The 21759-nt window shown below is 38.3% G+C and overlaps 1 protein-coding gene across 2 annotated transcripts in view; it reads left to right on the top strand.

Moving 5' to 3' along the window:
* Nucleotides 1-19342: 19342 nt before the first annotated feature.
* LIPC (lipase C, hepatic type) overlaps nt 19343-21759 on the top strand; it is a 64967-nt gene continuing 62550 nt past the window's right edge. Inside the window, exons 1-2 of one of the 2 annotated variants that reach the window (XM_087743853.1) lie at nt 19343-19357; nt 19553-19678. In XM_087743853.1, coding sequence (XP_087599979.1) covers nt 19661-19678 — 18 coding nt within the window. In that variant the 5' untranslated portion in view covers nt 19343-19357; nt 19553-19660. The remainder of the gene's footprint in view (nt 19358-19552; nt 19679-21759) is intronic. The other variant, XM_009469785.2, reaches the window with a different exon arrangement.

The raw sequence follows: 21759 nt of genomic DNA, 5'->3' as shown, positions 1-21759 counted from the left end.
AGCTTTTTAAACAAGATAAAGATATACATGCTTTGTCCAGAGGTCATTTAATCCACCATGGAAGTGCAGCCAGCCATGGTTTGAAATGCAGCAACAGTTAATAGTGCATAGCAATATAAGAGCAGTTTAGGTCAGCAAACTATGAATGCATTTGTTCCCAATGAAGCTGTTGCTGCAATTTAGGAAAGGAGTAAGCAGAATAATTATTCGGTTTGGAGTTTGGCCAGAAGACCAAAATTAACAGCATTCAGACTTCAGTAAAAATGTTCAGGTATTTAAAATGGCCACAAATTATGTGGACCTAAGCTTTGTATTTCATTTGAAAGATGGATGAGCCAGTCATTTTGCTGTCAATGCATCCCTAATTGGTTTGCCACAGAGCATTTTTTGATCAATATTTTCTACTTTTTTGTGTAACAAAGATTTTGCATTCATCATCTCTCAATCCTTCTACATTCAAAGCCTTGCAATCCCTTAGTTATAAACCCCATGCTCTAGTATGGCAAAAATTAAGAAACTGGAGTATTGTAGTGTGTACACTGAAAAACTTTAAATTTTTTTAACTAATAATCTTGTCTTACACCCATGAGAAAGACAAGAACTTTCCATCCAATGGTTTTAGGGTAAATTAGGTTTCTTCTAGGAGTTGCTTTTTCTGCTTTTTCTACTTCCTTACCAAAACAAAGATCAGAAAGAAATCCTTTGCAATTTTGATTTGCAAAAATTGATTTGCAAAATTTGATCCTTTGCAATTTTGATTTGATGACTGACTGGGGATTTGGATGCCCTAGGATTATTTGGGGTTGTGCCAGGTGAGTAATTGTTTCTATCCCTGCCCTATGTGGCATAGAGAATCTTATGGACGTCAACCCCTTCACCAGGGCATAGGGCAAGAGAATCTTATAGATGTCAACTCCCTCACCAGGGCATAGGGCAAGAGCTCATCTTAGCCCTGTTAGTTTGTTTACTGAAGGCCAGGCTTCTATGATCATGAATCAGAGCTGGTAAATACTCGACATGAACATGCACAAAACTGACGACTATTTGCATAAGCAAAAGCTGTAGTGCAGAGACAGTTATATGGACAACGTATTTTTTTTTGAAGAAGCATCTTTCACTCACAGCAATCTGGAATATCCTACATCCACATTAGCAACATGTTCTTTGCTAGGGTAGCACATCAAGATTGCTGCACTAGCAAAGCTGTGTGAGTGCGGACTTAGCCAGGCCTATAATCTACTTTTGATCTTGGCAGTAACCTCCCACTGACATAATTGATAGGTCTGGTTTTAGTCATGGAGTCCACAGAGCCTAACATTTACACTCTGACCCACAATTATATTTAGAATATACACACACCTCTTCCTGCACAGAGAATAAAAAGCTGCACAGTACATCTTTCAGGAAGACTGTAAAGGTTCCACTCATCCATCTCTAAAGACAAGATTCCTTTTCAAAGCTTTCCATCATGCTGTGCAGTAGTTGTTAATATGGTGGCAACCTTCTATATGTATCATACAAACACCAGGGAAATAACTAGGATACAATTTCATTATCCAGGTAAAAAATGTCCTTCCTTATAGCAATCCAGTTATTGAGGAACTACTGCATATTATGCGATATGACCAAGATATTTCTTTCATCAAACATAATGAAGCTGGAGCAAGCAATGTGAGACTTAACATATCTGTGACTTTCTACCTCAGGAGGCCAATACAAAGCAGAAGGCTTTTTCAAGTTATTTTATTATAAAAGTGAGTGATATGCATGCTTAAAACATGCACCGAGGGAATGAGAGGCTGCAAAATATTAAAGTAACACTAGACCACATTAGCATAGCTTTGATCTGCAAGAACAGTACTGGCAATAAACTTTAGCTTTGTACTGATTTTTTTAAACTTCACCACAGTTTCTTGTAATATCCTTTGTTATGTCGAATCTTAACTTCAAATTCAGCATGCAAATTGCCCTATGTGTTTAAGTCTGGTCCTGATTTATACAAAAAACACATTCTGTTTCTTCAAAGGTTGACTGAATGAAGTCCAAGAACTGTAAGTCAAAGGATGCTTTTTTGGTTTCAAGTTAGCAGTTGAAGTTAAAAGATGTGATGCTTATGGTGCCTATACTTAAAATTGTTATACCATAGTAATCCAGAAAGCTCACCATAAAAATTCCCTAATACTTGTGCAATAAAAATATTATTTGGGTTTTTTTTTAAAAGGCCATCTGATTTGTAATCACCAAAGGAGGAGGATCAGTATTTCTTCAGGTGTCCAAAGTGCCTGCCCAGGGAAAAGAACATACTTATTTTTGAAATGTTCCACTTTCTATAGATCTGAGTTTCTGTCACTCAAACCAGGACAAGAAATCTTGAAAGAAATGGAAAAATGAAACCTATTTCCCAGAAGGCGTCATACTAACCATTGCAGCTCATGCACATTTGATGTATTTATGGCTTATATATATTGTAGTAGTTCCTCCTTTGGCAGCCCAAATTTTTAAGGAATTTTATTCAGTTTCTTCTGGGACTGGAAGTTATTCTCCTCATGAATCAGTCTGTTCCAGGAAAGGATCATAATGGCCTTTTGCTGTTGCTTGGAAAGGAGGTGACCGGAGCTCCACAGTCCTGACTAACTTGGAAAGTCAGGGATCAGCTGTGCTGTGAGCTGCACCCCCAGGGCCTGCCCCAGAGGCGCCACCAGCCCAGAAGCAGTAAGCACCAAAGCACTGCTGCGCCCGGCTGTATGGCATTCTAGCACACTTCTCCAGCCGCATATTGGGTTCATTCCTTGTGATATAAGGTCAACTCTTTAAAAGTCAGACTTCCAGGGAGTTTCCTTCTCTGCACCCGCTAGTCTCAATGCACCCAATTTGTCTGGGCAAAATCCAAAACGAATTGCCTTAACAGAAGAGCACCACTCCTATTCATAAGCACCAGTGAAACTAAGCAGCCTTATAGGGAAGCACTTACTTTCAGAAATGATGGTATATATGAACATTTTACACTTGAATTTTCCTTATTTGGTACATTAGGAAACTGCCAACATTATACAATGCCAGCTATTATCACGTCTGTAGTAACTGGGCCATGTAATTCACTACTAGTAGCTATCGCTATGAAGCCAAGTGTTTAACACAAAATTGCTTACACGGCTTTGACTTAGCAAATCACATGCACTGAATGAATGAGGAAATATTGTCTAAATCCTTGTGTTCAAGTTATTATGTGAATTCTTTGTCATATTCTGTTGTATTCATTTTGATATGCACTTAATTTACCGCCAAGTAATTTTTTCTTCTAAGTAATGGGATCATCTTCTCCCAAAAGCAATTCCTTCGGCTTTCTTTTTTTGTTTTGTTTTGTTTTACAAGATGAAATCATCGCTATGTAATCCAGACTAATATCTCCCCTGACAATGTAGCAGCAAAATATAGGGATACGTGGCTCAAAATGTAAGCAAATACAAGCTAATACTGTATGTCCAAACCTGCCTTCCTCAGGCTGTCAAAATTCCTAATGAAGACTGGCTATATGTGATATGCTCCATATCAGTACTAATGGCTCTCTAAGGACTACAGCTGTAGTCATCTGCCAGTGATACAGCCTAGATATCCTTTGCTATGAAATCGAAAATGTGATACACATATCCTGTAATTCCAACTAAGAACATAATTTCATTATGTATTTTGTTTCTCTCAAAGAGAACAAGTATTACAATGCATGAAACAAAGCCTTGGAAAAGGGGAAAAGGATATCAAAGACCTATACCTAAATAAAAAAGAATCTGGGAACTACACCAGTTCATTGAGTTCGACCAACTCTGCCTAAGTCTAAATGGAAAAATAAAACTATATGTAAGCATATATGTTTATATATGACCGTAGACCCCCTGTTAAAGAGTGATTCTTCTGGAAATTACCCTATTGCCAAACCCCCACTGATTTTGAAATTGATTATTTTCAGAGGAAAGGAATAGGAAGTCATTTAAAACCAGGAATATTCAGTTCCTTTGAAAGTCAGGCCTGGGGTTATGCTAGCCCAAATATTTAAGAACTGTTCTTAAAGTTGCAGTATTTCTTTAAACGTTCAGGATTTTTGCTACTGTGAAATTTTCTAAGATTAATTCATAACAAAAAGTATCATCACCTCTCTGGGATCCCTAGGGACACTTCTGAAAGCTTTTATGCAGACTTTTATTTTTTCACTGAAAAGAATTATGTAAAAATTCTGCATCCATCTCAAAATGTACATTGATATATGATCTATAAAAACATAATGGCATCCTGATTTCTTGATTTGAATTTCTTATTTCTGCAGCAAAAAGGAGTGGGAAAATGTGACATTAAATGTTCTGCTCAATACTCAGCCTTAAAGTTTGAGTAAATGACTCATTTGAATTTTTGTGTTAGCTTATCTCTTGACAAATACCATACGGAATGGACAGGCAAAAATAGAGGTAGCATTTTGAGGAATTTGTTTGCTGCCATTTGGAGACTGTCATTTCAGAGCAAATGGAATTCAGTTTTATCTCTTTTGCATTAACAAACACTGATGTATTTAAAGTGTAATAACTTTTGTAGAATTTCACATGGTAATTTCACTAATCTGGAACAAACAGACTGGAAGACACAATTTTTTAAGAATCTATATGGCATGTGATTGTCAGAAACACAATAACTTCTTTTTCTAAAAAATTAAGAGGATTAAAATGGTCCTGTAGTTCTATAAAGAAAAAAAAATCCCAAATTTTTAGTTACAAATTGCATTTTAAATATGTTTCAGATATAAGATTCCTGGTACTGAGCAAAGGTGCATCTTTATTAGACCTTCTGTATCAAAGTGAAATTACTGTAATTATAATGAATTATGCCAGTAACACAAAAACTCCACAACATATTTTGCATTATTATTCTGCTTTTCACGATGAGACTTCCCAGAGTTCATTAGAAGAAACATGTATATGTAAATTCAGCGATATTTTAGAAATAATACATTGGAGTAAGATGGCTTAATCAGATAGAGTGCAGAATTTGACCTAACAAATATACAGTGTAAAGCATTTTTCCAATGCTTTGCCAAAACTTTGAAAAAGTTTTGTTCAGTGCAATGTTTTTCAGTCTTCTGACTTCCACTTCCCTTTCTTGTTTTCTAGAGGAGGTTAAAGTCCATGAATAGCAAATTCAGACCTACCATGAACAGGCTTGCTTTTCTCAGTCACCTTTTATAACATTTTAGGAAATTGCCCTAAGCCACTGGTGTAGGTTTGAAGGCATTGTGTTAGTGTACTGCAACAAAACAAACATTTCTAGTTACATCTAGATTTTAGAGAGTGATCTTCTACAATAAGCCTTATAGCTGAAAAACACTATTCTTGACATTTTTAAGGAGGACGGGGACTGAATTCTTCAATGTGTCCAAGAAGCAAAAATATCAATTACAAAAGAGAGAAAGAGGAAACCAAGAACAGTTTGTCAGCGCTGATAAAAAAAAAAAAAAGGAATTCTAATGGTTTGTCTAACCTGTTTCTTGCAAAACAATAGGGGAACTAGTATTGTCAGTTAATCATTGCTTGTGTATAGGTGATTCCTAGCAGGTCTGATCCACCATGCTAGACACTACACGAACATGTTGTGAAAATGCTCCTTTTGTCCAAAAATGTTTTTAGTTAATAGTAAGATATAAGGCAAGCTTCTAAACTGTATCTTTAAAGGGGCACCATGAAAGGCCAGCTCAGGATGTGTAAGACTTTTAGTGACCTTCTCAGCTGATTTGGATACAGGTTCTGGCACAAAACTGCCAACCCTGCAGGCCTCAGTCCAAGCTGGCTTCCTGGATTAAACAATGAGTAACATCATTGCCAAAAATTTCACACCACTAAATAAATGTGACTGAATTCTGCATATTTCCCTCCAGTCCCCAAAGCTTCTTACCTGAGGCTAGCATTTGCAGTGGAACATGCCATGAGCGTACAGGAGTACTCTATGAATGCTTGGTTCTGCAGCCCTTTTATGCTGCTCACTGCTTTTATCCTGAGACGTAAGAAGGTGAGATGTAGACAGGGTCCCACACACTCAGCGACAAGGTTGTCTCTCTTCAGACATCTGACCTGTTTGGAGAACATCTCCCTGGAGCCAGGTGGTGTGGTTAGACTGCAAAGGCACGCCTGAACCGGCACAGCTAATTCTGTAGGGTCCTCCAGTGCCACAGCCACAGCCATAGCCCTGACCAGGGCTACACAGCCCAGGTGACTGCAGATAGACAGCTGATTGTGGCAATTTACCTTAAGGCTAGATGAGGTGCATCTATGTAACTGTCTTTTTCTGTGTAGACCATCACTCATTAAAGTGTTCCCCTCAAATGAACGAAGGAAATTAAATCTTCTCTGTTGATTGGAAGTAATAAAATAAACATATTTTCCGTATCCACTGTGGTTAGAAGAGAATGATATGTCTATCATAATTAATTGGTACTACCATGGCCAAACTTCCCAGATACCTTAGTTTGAAAAGGCAGACACTTTTTTCCGTGTCTTTGAATATGTACCAAATACAGATCTCTCTCCCAAAGTACATGTAAGTGATAGTAGCAGGATCATTCTCTTTATATGTGTTTTGCATGCCATTGCATACCTACAGTTTCAGGGTACAGAACATAGTTGAGGTGATTACCTGAGGCTGATCCAGAACTTGCATTTTTAAATGTGTGTTTTTGCACTGTGAGATTAACTAGCTGTCAGGCATGAACTGCAGAGTAGACTGGACCATCTGTGAGGGAATGTGAGAAGAAAAGTTTATATCCAATAGTCTGAATTCTTTCTCTGCAGGAAATTTTGGTACAAGATGCCAAATGGAATTTGGAAATTAAAAAAAAAAAAAAAATTTTTTTGAAGTTATAATTAGAACACAGAAAAGAAAGGAATACATAGCAGGGCACTGAGCCCTGCTTGAACTAAGCTAACAATATCTCCAGGGGAAAGGCTAGCTGCCTGGTTCTGTGCTCTTCCGAAGGGTGGCAGGAGGGCACTGCAGGCCAGCGGTGGCTGCCCTGGGTTTCATGTCACAGCATAGAGTGAAGAAACACACAGACATGGAGGTACAGGTCCACGGTGCTGCAGCAAGTATGGACTTAGAAAGGTTTGCATCCCATGGATGAGGCCTTTGCAATGGGGCTCTTCTTCACCATAGTAAATGTATTTCAGACTGCTTACCTATTCTCTGATCACCATAAACCTATTAGTCAGCTTGAAAGTTCACAAGATTGACACCTGTGCTTTGCCCCCCAAGTTATTCAACAAATAACATGTCACCTTTTGAAGTTTTGGGAAAGATTATCAGGCTCCCCAGTCAGAAGCCCTAGAAAAAGGAGCACAGACTGAAACTGCTATCAAGGCCAGGGCAGAGCCATGAACTCAAGTCAATGCAGGGATCAGAGCAGAAGCAGGGAGCCTGTGTGCAAAGAAATCTGAGTTTGTTGTTGGCTGCAACAGCAAAAAGCGTGAAGTTATCTACTGCAGCAGGTAATGGGGACACAACCCTCCTCGGTGGGTGTCATTGTTTTGCCATGAATGGAGCCACAGCTCACCTCACCCTTTGCTGACAACAACCAATATTTACTCAAAACCCACAGAAAGTTGATCGGCCCACGAGACTGTAAAAGAAAGACAGTCAACAACTTTTTGGAGCTATTATTTTCATTAGAAAGAAAACATCTGCCCCGCTGAATGTGCAGGATCCCAATAGATGTGGGTAGGTAGTGGGAGGAAGCAGTGCCCCACTGCAAAGGAGCAAAGCTGAGCTACAGCCAAACGGCACACGGAATGCCTGTTTGCCTCCCTGCATTTACAGCCTGCCTTGGTAATGTCTGTGGTCTAAAAACAATAAATTCGAAGTTAAAGTTTTTGATGTGGGAACATATAACTGTGCGTGGGAAAATGTATTAACATTTATGTTCGTTTAACAGGCATTCATTTCAAAGTGAGTTCTGAGATATAAAAATAGCAGAAATATGCAAGGGAAAAAACATGTTCAACATTTTTCTTAAGCTTTGCTCCCATCTGTTAGATTGAAGTATTCAATTAGATACAAAACTATTACTTTGACTTATATAGCACCTTTCCTCCAGAAAATACAATGTCATTTACAGAAGGTTCATAAAGCCTCACCACACTCCAGAAAAATAAGTACTATTAAACTCCCTTTAGCAAATGGGGCATCTGAGCCAGCAGAAAGTTGAGTGAATTACCACTGAGCTAATGGGAAACTAAGGACACAGAAAGAAACCAGATCCAAACACCTGGTTCTTAATGTCATATTTTAAACACTAGATACAATGTTACTGCTTATGTTTTTAAGCTGAATGTTGTGGAATTGTTTAAAGACATTTCTTAACAGACAAAAAAATTGTTCAGAGAAAACAGCTTGAGAAAGCAAAAGGCTACTTTTCCTTGCTTTTTCACTTTCCAATCTGTAAGCAATATTAATGGTGGCATTAAATACACCTGCTTTGGGGGTGATTTTTACCAGCTTTGCCTGATGCAGCACAGGATGCCATACATTATCTTTCTAAGTGAATTCCTTTTAACAGTAAACAATACTACAGTCAGCGGGAGACATACATAGATTGCTTGAAAACCTCATAGTCAGGTGAGTGAACCATGGCTCACCAGTGTCAGGGAGGAAGTAAAGAACAAGGGAGAGAATTGCCAATAGATAAAGGCACAGGAAGAAAGACAGAATTAATTCTCAGCAGCACGGAGTATTGGAAACAGAACAAAAGCAAAGACAAAACAGCTAGAAACTACAGTACTTACTGTCATGCTATTAGATTTGGTCATTAATTTTTATTTTTTTTTTAAATGCATAGCAACAGTACTTGATGATCTGCTGTAGCTGGACTGAATTTTTAAACCATGTCTCTGGAGAACAGGTCAGGTTCCTCCTTCCCTTCACTATTTACAAGAAAGGTAACAATAGCAAAAACTTACTGCACCTTGTATCAATGGCTTTGCACCAGTGCAGAATCATCCCATACTAGGAAAGCGTGTCCGTCGCTAGTCACAACAGCGATATGACAACATTGTGCAAAGTGACTCGACAGAGGGAGATGAAGGTAATCATCTCAGTATTAGATCAAAATCTGGGACAACCTCTGCTGTCAGCATCACAAATACAAATCCATCTGCCATGGTGAAACAACTCTGAATTACACTAGTGTACCTGACAGCAGAATCTGTATCTCAAAAATGGACCTTTACTTAGAAATCCCAAGCCAGCAGTTTTTAAGTAGGTACCTACTCTTAAGGAAGAGATTTAATTGAATTTCTTAGAAATCACTCTATGATTAAAGTATTTGGATGAATCAAGTCTGAAGACCAAAAAAGGACCGAAAACTGTCTATAACCTTATCCTTTTTCCAGCGTCAGCCACAGCTATGGTCATACCCAGGGACATGTTCTTAGTGTTCAGAAAAGAAACACCTAAATGACACTCTAGTAGAAAAACAAAAACTCCAAAATCAAAATGAAATGGTAGTTTTCCAATTAAATCATGTCCTAGAGCTTTTAGGTAACTGTCAGCCTTCAAGAACAGAAAATAAATTGTATTCATGCACTTTAACACTTGGAAGAATGGGAGGGTCAATGAACTGCAGCTTACATTGGGGATACATTTTGTGACTACATCCTGGTCTGTCTCTGAAAGATGGTTGAATTGTTCAGGATGAAAGGAACCATTATGACAGCTTAGTCTGACTTCTCATATAGAGTCTCAGCACTTGAGCCAAAGCAGAGGTACTTGGGGGTAGCAAGGTATTCCCCCAGCGGACGACAGAATCCTGGTATTCCCCTCACTGTAAAAATGTGCAATTGTAGCATCAGAAGTCTACTTCTTAGCTTGGTACTTGTAATTCTTGATCAGGGCTTTAAAATTCTTTTCAATAACTACGCAGGCCAAAATTTTAAGTATCTCTCTTACTTTAAAGAAAGTTTCCGAGCTCTCAAGTCACTTTTACAGGATACTGTACCCCTGTCTTTTAATATCGTACTAGACATTGTTCTGTCTCAGAAGGCATTATGGACTTCTGCAAACAGAATTTCCTTTTCTGGTGCAAACTCATGCTGAAGTATAGAAGGAAACAGAAAGAAAATAAAAATTTAAGTAATCCCCAGATCTCAGGTCTTTAATGTCATATATCCAACACCTGTATGTATGTGAGTGAGAAATGAAGGCTGACATTCGACCCTGAATAAATATGCATGAAAGAAACTTGAGAAGTTGGGTTTCACAGCAAATTGTGTATGTGTTTGCAATGCATGTTATGGGCAGAGCCACTGTTATGCTTGCTTCCTTCTCCTCTTTTATCTCCCAATCAAGTTACTGAAAGATGAGCTATACCACCATTTTATTTGAGTGGGGCTGTGGCAACTCTCTTGGTTATTGACCTTGTTACTCCCACGGTGCTCATCCAGTCACTCAGCACAGCTTGCCTTTTGCTCAGCTTCCTCTTCCAAGTAAAGGCACCTCTCAAGCACTTTGTTGAACCAGACCTACTTAAAAGCCACAAGCACAAAATGGTCATTTAGCAAAGTATATTACTGTTACGCAACTGACATCATCAGACTTTCTCAATTAGCACTTATGTATGTAGCATATGCTCAAGGGCTTGTTTGCAGTGCACTTGGCTGCAATAACTGTGACTCCCAGATGGAGAACTAGCTTTGTCTTACCCATGTTGCCCCCCATAAAATGTCTCCACATACAAATGAAGGAACACAGTTAGAAAAAAAGAAAGCGGAGCCAGAGAAAACACCCTAGTGGGGTTTCTTTTTAATTGCACGCCTGCTCTTTTGGTCTATTCCACAGTGCTAAAAATGAATACCACAGATGGATTGAATACTGAAATTTTGCCCACTGAATACTGAAATTTTACTAATCTGTTATAACAGGAAACATCTAAATTTAGTGTTTAATAGCTCTTCTCATTTCTCATTTAAGTTGTGGAACATCAGTATTTACAGGACACTACCAAGAAATTGTTTGAGTTCATGGTCACAGTCACTTCAAGCCTAATACTGATTTGTTGCTGTGAATCATTTCAACAACTATGGACTCTGGAATGTCAATGTACTTAATCAATTATCCTATGGTTAATCCAGCAGTCAAAGATTTGCATTTCCAGCACTAACAGAGAGATATCAACTTGTATTTTAAGTGGCTGGGGTGTATCTAGTTTTCAATTTCAAATAAGTTTGGTGCTCATGAAGGAGTCTGAGATTCTTCAGTGTCAGAGAGTGACAAATGATCCATGGCTTACACCTGGCAAAAGCTTTTCCTACACATTCTCTCAGGGGCCTAAAACATAATCTGCAGATAGTACACTGCTTATTACAAGCTACAATCTGACAGTCGTGTTATTTAATGGTGTCGATCTGCAGAACACTTTCGGTCGCTTGGGATAAAAGGTAATTCCATGCTAGTCTTATAGCCCTACCTTTAGAAATAACCAGGAAGTTTTAGATATGTTCATCCTAGCATAGGAAATAAGAATAAGCTTGTGCATTTTCCAGACAAGCTTGCAACCAGCATAACCCTGACAAAATCCAATCCCAAGGACCACATCTCCCATCACCACAGCAGTAAGCAGACTGAGAAGCCACACTGAACTTTCAAATGCCCTTGTTACACCTGCAGAATTTCCAAGGAATAAAAGCATGCAGCTGATTACAAAGTCTGCTGATATAAATTGCATTAAAAAGATCACATTCCTTGTCCCAAATCAATTAAGATTGGTCAAACTGATTCAAACCTATATGCCAAACAGAACATGAACCTAAGTTGAAATGTTAAGGTTCAAAAAGGTTAAATACTTGCAATATTGTTTTACTGCTCCTTTCTTCTGCCTAGCTCCAGACATTTTTGGAAGGCAAAGCTCCTGAAAATATTTTCAGGCAATTTTTCAGGCCGAATTTTCAGAAAGTTTGGGGAAGATTTTAAATGTATGTTTATCCTAAGTGATGTTCAAAGTATTTAAGGCTTCTTCATCCCTCAAGTGAGACAGTTTGCTATCCTGTAATCTTCTCTAATCTTGTAGAAGTGTAGGAATGGCCAAAATACATCAGATCTAAGGGTCTACCTAATCCAGCATCTAAGTTCTGCTAAGACTAGCAAGAGCTGTTTCAGGCCCTGGAACAAGCAAAACATTTAGGGTCGATAATTAACCACCTCAAACAGTCTGCTTCCCTCACCACACTTCCTCATCCTCCCATTCTTTACACTCACTAATAAAGACCACAATATTGCAATGCAGAAAGCCAAAACATGCTAGCTCCCGAGTCAGAGCAAGGAGACACTAGCGTGTGGGTAGGTGAGAAAGGACCAAAGGATGTTGCAAGAAAAGGTCCCCCCTTCCCCTATCCTTTTTTTTTTCTTTTAACCTAGAGCTTCAGTATTGCCCCTGAAAGTGCCTCCTGGCTCTGGTGGCCAGAACCACTTGTTTCCGACAGAGGTGTTGAAAATCATGCAGTCAGTGGGTACAGAAGAAATGATTGCCTGGAAATATTCTTTACTATTGAATAGTCTGGCTATGCTGTGAAGACTTTTATCTATTCAGATAACAGGTTTGTGTTTCTCATTGTTTTTACTTATTGTGAAAGATATTTTTGTTTCATTGTTCAGACCTATTTGTTTGTGTCTACTCTGTGTTTTTAATACTATTCTTCTTCTTTCAGCTTTCTTGTCTGTTTGTTATTCCCTTTTTATAAAGACTCAATTTCAGTGACAGCAACTCCACAGAGATCCTCGTTTTGCTCTTGTGAGCCTGTTAACTCCTAAGAGTCATCAATCAGCACTTGAATGTTTAATGTCTTTCAAGTTCCTTTACTTTGGCATGGTTCTCTGCCTTTTGTTTTAAGTGCTTTCAAGTGTATCCTCTTCAAATATGTTGCCTACAATAAGCCCTAGTTGTCTTGTTCTTGCTGTCTTCTTTATTCATAAGAACCATCAATCAATTTCAGAAACAAATCTGCTTTCTATTTGCTGTTAAAAAGTCTCCCTCCTGAGTACAGTACCTAGAAAGGGAAGGGAGAGAGCGTTGTTGGTTTTACCATGTATTCATCTCTTCCAGATGTGCTTCTGTTTGATGTGAGGGAGGTGAACAAGCAAGGCAGCTTCAAAAGGCATTGCACTTGTGTTGTTTTTGCTTAAAACCATAAAGCTCAATCCCTGGGGTGGAAAGGAGGTTGGGTTGGGTCTCAGTCTTCCAATGAGGTTTGTTGCACGTGTTTAGCTGTTTCTTACACAGCCCCATAAAGGTGAATGTCCTCAGCGGGCATGCTGGTGTTTCCAAAAGCACATCTATTCTTTACAGTATTGACACTGCCATACTGATTCATGGAAGCTTTCCTGCATGTTACAGATCACAGCTCCATGAAAAATCTGCTTTAACAATGATAAACTCAATGCAAAATTTTACAGGCCATACAATCACCCCGAAATAGGCCACAGACAACAGTGAAAATCCAAAATAAGACAGAATGCAGGTGGAAAAAAGGTCTGAAGCTGTGTTACCCTTTCCAGTAGTGTACAACCATGCAGAAATTTAGCCCAGTCTACTGAAGAATAGAACTAATTGTAATGAAAGTCAGGGAGCAGGCCAGCTCCTTACCTATTTTAAAGCAGGAGTAAGATGCAAGCACACAATATTCTACACATAATGCAAGAGCATGGGCAGCCCAGATTTACTGGGATTTGTTCTCCCCTTTTATTTGGTTCATCTAATCTGTGCTTTTCTGATTTGTTAAGCTTTCAGAGACATACCCCAAGTGAACACAGTGTACCCATGAGGAAGACAGACAGACACATAAGCCAAGAAATAGCATTCCTCTAAGGCAACTAAACAACTAATGCATTGTTACAAAAAGCACTAGGCTAACACCAAAGGAAACAAGCTAAAAAATGCCTTTTTTTAAAAGTTGGAAGTAGGAGCAGATGACCCACTTACTATACAATTATATTTATGCTTGGAAATTGTATTTGGATTCTCTTCTTTGTTTACAGCTGTTTATAACACAAACTATTCAGTGGAGTGTATTTTAAAAATTTTAAAAGGCACACATATACAGAATGTGTTAAACTTGCAAGAAAACTTAAAATTGGAAGAATGCAATTCCTAGTCCCAGCTGTGCATCGAAGGACAGTCAGACAATATTCTGGGTGATGAGTCCTGGAAGAAGACTATCTTATCAGGGGCTACAGAGTATAAAATGCATCTTGCAGAAGAAACTCATATTTCACAAGTCTATGCTTATGCAAATGAGTGGTTTTATTTCATATCAGAAAACAAAGTTTGCTGATCAATTATTTAATTGTGAATTTAATACTGAAAAGTCTGATGGCTCAATAGCTATTGCTGTAAAGGAAGTTTCAGACTCATGTGCAGCTGCTGTATGTTTGACATAGGCCATGAATCCAAACACAAAAGTCCATCTAAAGATGTCTCTTCAGAGTTATTTGATATTAAAAAATCCTAGGAAAAATGAAACAGGCAGAATAAATTCTGGATTAAAAAATGGCATTAAAAATTCAACCACATAAAAATTTTCTTGCTCTATAACCTCAGATGTATTAGCATAACCATCACATGAATCTTTTTTCAGATGCCAGTGGGTAATTATAGGAACACAGGGTGGATCCTCAGCTGGTGAAAATCATTATAGCTGCACAGAAGCCAATTTATGCCAGCTGAAGTTCTGGCCCATAAAATCTCTTCTAAACCTGAAAGAACATCTTGTACTACAGTGTTATTGGTCTTCAGGTGATTGAAAACCGTCTTGATGAACAGTGTGGTCTCAGGAAAAAAACAAGACTGTATGCCTGACAAATTTCTGCTCTGTGTTCCTTTATTTAACTTGATTAGAATGATATATTTAAGCAAAAGCTTGCATGGTACAGTGCACCATTAGTCACATGCTGCTTCTCAATAGTGAAACCATCAATTTTATTATAGATGTGAATATGTGCAAGAGGTCTAACTATAATTGGAACATTAGCCAAGAAGCAGATGGGGATTCTGATTAAGAGTATACCTCCTGGGTATATGTTGTACAAGCAGCATCTCTAGCAGAAGAGAGAAGGTTATCAAGCCCTCTTACTGTATATGCAAACTAGATATAAATACAGCAATATAAGCTAGAAATTTGTTTTTGGATGCTGTGTGTTTAAGAAAAGGTTTTATTTCATGGAAAGTAGCAAAGCACTAGCCTCCATGCAATACAAAATATGTGTTCCATCTGTTCCACAGAAAAGCAGTTTGGATTATCTATTTTTAAATTTAGTATTAAAAAAAAATCCAGATCACTATAGTAAGTATGAGTGATTTCAATGTGGACAATGAAGTGATGTGCAAATGCTGGGTGTTATGGAAAAGAGAGATCAGATCTACTCACTTGGTAGAAGAAAAACTACTTTTTTATAATGGATCCTTTAAATTTTATCGTTCATATATTTAAACCTTAAATTTAAGAACTTAATTTTAAACATTTTTTTAAGAATCAAGGTTTTTGCAAATACCAAACTATCCACTTGCCTTATCCAGGGTATGAGTAACAAACATACCCAACTCTAAAGAATAAACCTTCTACTCACTCTTGAAAGTCACATCAGGACATGATGTAGCCTGCATATTCGAGGTGCCATTTTCCTACATCAATCTCCCAGCTTTCTTTATAGTCCCTGAGATTTCTGTTCACTGATTTTCTAGTACCTGTGTTGCATTCAGCTGTTGGAAATTTTGTCATTGCCAGTGGTACAGAACTGTAGCAGAGCAGTTTTACAGTTCATATTGCCCTGGCAGACCAGCAGACAACTATTAGTGTCTCAGAAGTATCCAGTTTAATTCAGACAGAATTCTCTATGATTGACCAGTGGACTAATATGAAGACCCAGAGCATCCTCTTTTTTTCAGAGGATCCTCTTTATTCTGCAATGATTTTCACCCAGAATATTGCAGCTCCCACTCACTGCACATCATACAGATTCAAATGTGGCTGAAAAAAGCCATTTCAGTACGTGATGCAACATGTGGCAAGTATCTCTGAGTAGCTATTGCACAGTTCCTTCTGACAAATACCTGTCTCCATTTTTTCTATTCTCATAATGTACCAAAGTCTCTTACTTGTTATGCTTTTTATATGAGGAACCAATTCCTAAAACAATTAGGTTACGTATTTGTAGAATATTATATATGTTATACAAACATAACAATTAACCGAACTGAGAGAGAGCAGCTCAAGCAAAGTAGTTAACTTCACCAAGTGAGCAGATAAACTTGTTGAAGACGGCAAAGGTTATGATTTCAATATTTGGATTCACAGGAAAATTATTTATCAGGAGTCTTCTATCTCTAACATTCATTACATTGCAGGAGAGCCATTCCTTTCTTTATGAGTAGATAATAAAGGTAATTGGAATTACTCATGTAAGTCAAATGGAGAAGAGACCTAGGGAAAAAAAAAACAAACAAAACAAACCACACTCTGAAAACACATTGTGTGACAATGCTATAGAGGCCATTGGGAGCAGCTCCTTCCACCAGAACACAATCGCATCTGCTCTCTGTGGACTAATGTGCCATAGCATGCAATTTTGTGCTACATAAACTCATCTTGAATACGCACTGTGTAATCTCTCATTCAAATGCTGTACAATTATTCCCACAACACTGCTTAGCTCTCTCACTATTATTGCTGATATTCTGTCAACACTGAAAAGACAAATTAATACTAGCAATGACTGACGCAGGATTGCCAAATGAAGTGATGCAGATAGCAGGGAGGAAGGCAGGTTCCTCCTCTTTTTGCAACTCCTTCTTTTCTCGTATTTCCTCTTACCACTTTAAGCAATCCTTCATAAGACGCTCATAATGCCATTCTGGTTGCCTACATGGGTTCTCTAGTGAGAAGTAAAGTTACTGATCCCTATAGTCTTTATTTCCAGGCAATCTCCTCACAAAGATCCAACAGCCTGTTCTGTACCTGACAGATCTACCACCCTGTTCCAGAACAATTCCTGTCTGCAGAAAATAGAGCTTATAATCTTTCTGCCGTAAATGCTCTCTACTTTCTTGAATACTGTGGCTAGTATAGCCATTCAACCTGTCAGTCAGTTCTGTAATCTTCACATCATCTTCAGCTTACGTTTTTCTAAGTTCACTGCAAGGCTGTGCTAAATCACACCAGTAATTTCCACTAGTGTTAACTTTGCTAAAATACAGCATTTCCTGTCCACCATCACAGCTTAAATTCTTGTCCAAGTTCTATCTCCTGTCTCAATTACTGCAAATCCTTTTCTTGCTCACATCCATTGAAAATACTGCTGCGAAGAATATTTATCAGCCAGTCATTTTGATCATATCACCTCAGTTTCTGTATTCCCTCTTTATTAATATACTTTCTCACACACCACACACACACACACACACACACACACACTGATCAATCAGTTTCTTCACCATGAGCGTGAGGCACTGGAACAGGTTGCCCAGAGAAGTTGTGGATGCCCCATCCCTGGAAGTGTTCAAGGCCAGGTTGGATGGGGCTTTGAGCAACCTGGTCTAGTGAAAGGTGTCCCTGCCCATTGCAAAGGGGTTGGAACTAGGTGATCTGTAAGGTCCCTTCCAACCCAAACCATTCCATGATTCTATGATCAGTCTCAACAACTCTTTAGATGTTGGTGTGCCAAGATCAGTGCCAACTGTGGTGACTGGTATGACCTTAGAGATTGCTTATAGAGTTTTCTAGCTGTCTGCTGTATCCTAGATTCAAAGCTCTTTGGAGTGAGCAGGGAAAGGAAGTAATCTGTATTTTTCTCCTTTATTCATGCAACATCCAGCACCATGGGTGACTCTCCATGAAGCATGCTCTTGTATACCAAAACAATGCATCAAACATGACAGCAGTTTCCCTGCTGAGAATACTTTTTGTTGTTGTCTAACATACCAGTTCTGCTATGGCATATGGGTCCTATGAGACTTACTCTTTTAGAGAGAAAATCTTTTAGAGAGAAATTTTTAGAGAGAAAAATCTTTTAGCTGGGACACTTTAAAATAGTTCTTAATTATAAAAACAACAGAACAATGAAAAATTCCTCAGGATGGCATGGTATGGCTATCATTTCACACATGCTAGATTTACTAATTATGATAAGAGGCTTCATAAAAAGTCTGGGAGTCACTGAATACTCAAAATGTACTTTTTCAAGTTTACAAGCTCTGTTTCAGTCGTTTAGTCTGACACAGATAGTTTTAGAGTTCTTAAAATATTGTCTCTATTTGCTATTATTAACAGCAAATCCTTAACAAACTAGGTTTAGCAAAGAATTTACACTATCACCCTCTTGGGCACCTGAGGGCTTCTTAATCATTCAGAATCTGGAAGAAAGTTTACTGTGCCAGAGGCCTGTTTCTAAGGAAAATTCCACAATGCTGTCAAAGCATGCAAGCAAGGTATAGTATAGACCTATCTGTCTAATTATATACTAGCTCAGGTATGCAGGTAGTGATGGAGGTTGGCAACATAATCTGGCAATCCAATGATTAGTGGAAATGTGGGTTGGTTTGCAGCCCATGCTAAGGCCTGTGCTGCCATGGCTACATCATAATTGGCACTTAGTTCCTTTAAAATGAGCTAGAGTATGTCTCAAGAACACTGACTGATGTGGGAAAACTGTGATGCTCCAGACTGATGCTAACAAGGCCCAGAGGACAGTAGTTGGTCCTGCTGATGTGTGAGATCCTACTTAGAGCTAATACTTGCTGCCCATCCAAGTGTATTTTTTGCCCTGTCACACTTTGCAGTACAGACCTATTCATTGTGGCATTTACACACACTGCTGTAATTAAGATTCTGCTTTGATTTCCAATACAAAACATACCATATTAGTAGTAACTTTTTCTCTGAAATGACTCCTACATTTACTACATACACTTCCTTGTAATTGTTTTACTGGAAGTGGAGAGAGATGTTGGTTAATTGTGCTTCATTAGTAAATTTCTTTTCTGATAAAAATTGTTCACTTAGTTTGAAAGGAAACATTTTGTGATTATTCCAAATCTTGCACCAATTTTATAACTGAAATAAGAGAAGTGGTTATTGTATGTAGAATTTTGATGTTTCCCTTACCAGGAATTGTCTATGTTAATGAAATATTTAGATTAACCTTCAGCTCTTACAATTATTTTGCAATGTGTTCAGACTGAGCTGTTGACCAACCAAATTTGAGCTGGTCACCCATGGCCTTTAGCAGTATTTCAGAGAATAAACACCCTCAAGTCTGCCGCATTCAGAGCCGAGCACTGTTGAGCAAGGTAGGAGGATCCAGTTCCAAATTATTTCTGCCACAACTGGCATGAAATAAAAAGAAGAGGTTGGAAACAGGCAAATTCCATTTTCACTTCCATAAAAGGAAAGACTGGAGCAGTGGACAGGAGAATTCAAGGTTAATGATTAATGGGCAAAGAATCTCTTGCAAAGCATTGATAATTCTTTCCTTTTCTTGGCAGAATTTAGCCGTGCATTCCCCAACTCTCATTCAGAGAAAGAAGAAATGAAAAGTTTGCAACTTCTCTCACTTTTGTTGCTTTCCTGTATCATCACGTCAGCCAATACATATGGAGGAAAGAAAAAAGGTAATATCCTACCAAACATAAATAGTGATCATTAACTTTTTTTAAAATGTTTACATTATAAAAATTAAGTAGTATTGACTGTCTGGTCATCAACATGTTGGGATTTGGGGTTTTTTTTGTGTTATGTTCCCTTAAAATATGGCATTTATAACTGTCTATGTTTATTGGAAAATGTAGTTGTTTGTAATTACAACAAACATTTCTCAGTGGAAATCTATACATTCTGAGACTATAGACTTAAGGTAATCTGTCCTTTAACAAAACTTCTGCTGAAGCTAGTTTAAAAATGTATTAGTTTGAAAATATACACTGAACTGATATCAGTTATAATCTTCTTGGGCTAGAAGTATTCTATAAAATCGATTCAGTCTCCTACTATGAATAAAAAATAAACATTTCCAGCTATCTGACAGTATTTAAGCTTTCATTTTCTGAGTTGCCTAATGTAGGCTGCCTTTCACTTCAAGTGTGATGAAGGTCTTTGAGCAAAAGAGAGACCTCTGCAGTAAGTTTTGTAGAGAAGTACTGTGGAGGATCTTTATAATTTACATGATGGTACAACCATTTTCTGTGCATTTGTGACACTGCACATTATGTCAGTATCTGTGTGACTGTTGAGTATGACAGTGCATCACACAACTGCATTTCTTAAAACCTCTCTAATGTGATTGACAAAGACAATTCCATGTTTGCCTTCATCGCTGAGCCATACATACCCAGCATTAGTTTTCCTTCTTATCTAACTGCATTTCTATACTCTAAGTCTGGAGGGGATAAATGTAGCTTTCTCCTTAGCTGAAAATAAAGCAAGATACACATTCACAGAAGCATGGCCTCTTCCAGTAGCAGTGTTTTGCGTTTATGTTAATTTGTATTAACAGTTTTAGAAACCATTTGCTATAAAAATGCTTTATATATAATAGGCACAGTGATTTCAATCTACAGGAGGCAGGACCACCTTTCTTTGATTCTGTACACGAAACTTCCTCTTAGGCTCCATTTTGAACAATATAAAATCCTTTAATTAAAACACAATGAGAACCGTAAATTTCAATTAATTCCATAACTTGGCTTACCAGGCAGCAAGGCCTGCACATCCTTAACAGTTGCTGAACCTTAGCAAGCTATTTAGAAACCTTGATCAAATTCTGTATTTTTGAGAGAACCAAAAATCAGAGCACTAATTTTAGTTTGAGGCTTCTCACATCATCTTTGCCCAGATCTATCCAGACTCCACTGTGTGCTTAAAGTTAATTCACCTTAGATACAATGCCAAGGCAGAGAGAGGAAGTCACTGCACCCCCATTCTTTTACAGTCATGGGTCTTGCCTTATGCCAGCTCACATTTTCCTACCCCCACTATCTGTAGCACCATTTATAGCAAGGTCAGTCACTGCACTCTCTCCAGCCCCCTTTCCCCTCATGACCTAGTACGCCTATGTCAGCGGACTTCACTTGTTTGCTTGTTGCTTCTGCAGATTAAAACCTTGCCTGTGGGCCACAAAAGACAGGTCACATGTCATATTAGCACTAGCAGATATGCCTAGGTCTTTAGTATGTTGAAGCGAGAGACCGATTTAAGCAGCAGAGCAGGTACATTTCTAAAAATGCAAAAAAATCTACTGTGTTTTCTTCTAGAGGCTATCCACAGCCTAACTAGATCTGCTGCAGGGAGCAGTTACAAGGTGAAAGGCCCTGGTATTCCATTACATTGAACGCAGACCCTCATCTCCTGTCAGTTTTAAATCAGTGTGACTGTAATTCCAACTATCCACTTACATTAATGTATATTTCTGCACCTTTCACTCCCTTGTTCTCCTTCCCCAATCCAACCTTAACCATGCCAGCTCTGTCCAGAAAATAATGCAATTCCCTGTTCTCAAAACTTTGCCTTATTTCTGTTACCATTTGATTTGTCAGTTTAGCTCAGCTAGTTCTGTCTTTCCCCAAATCAGCTCCGGTGTGTCGGCTACACCTAGTAACCTCAAGGAGTCTTTTTCTTCATTTCACTTCTCAGTGAGGCAAATCCGTTTGCCACAATGGCATATGCAAATGGCAATAAAGCATTAATCCTCACTAAG

The sequence above is a fragment of the Nipponia nippon genome, unplaced genomic scaffold, assembly GCF_047370975.1.
Source record: "Nipponia nippon isolate SJK-2023a ecotype South Korea unplaced genomic scaffold, ASM4737097v1 scaffold_9, whole genome shotgun sequence".
NCBI lineage: Eukaryota > Metazoa > Chordata > Aves > Pelecaniformes > Threskiornithidae > Nipponia > Nipponia nippon.
The sequence above is the reverse complement of the archived record's forward strand: the minus strand, read 5'-3'. Positions and strand labels throughout refer to the sequence as shown.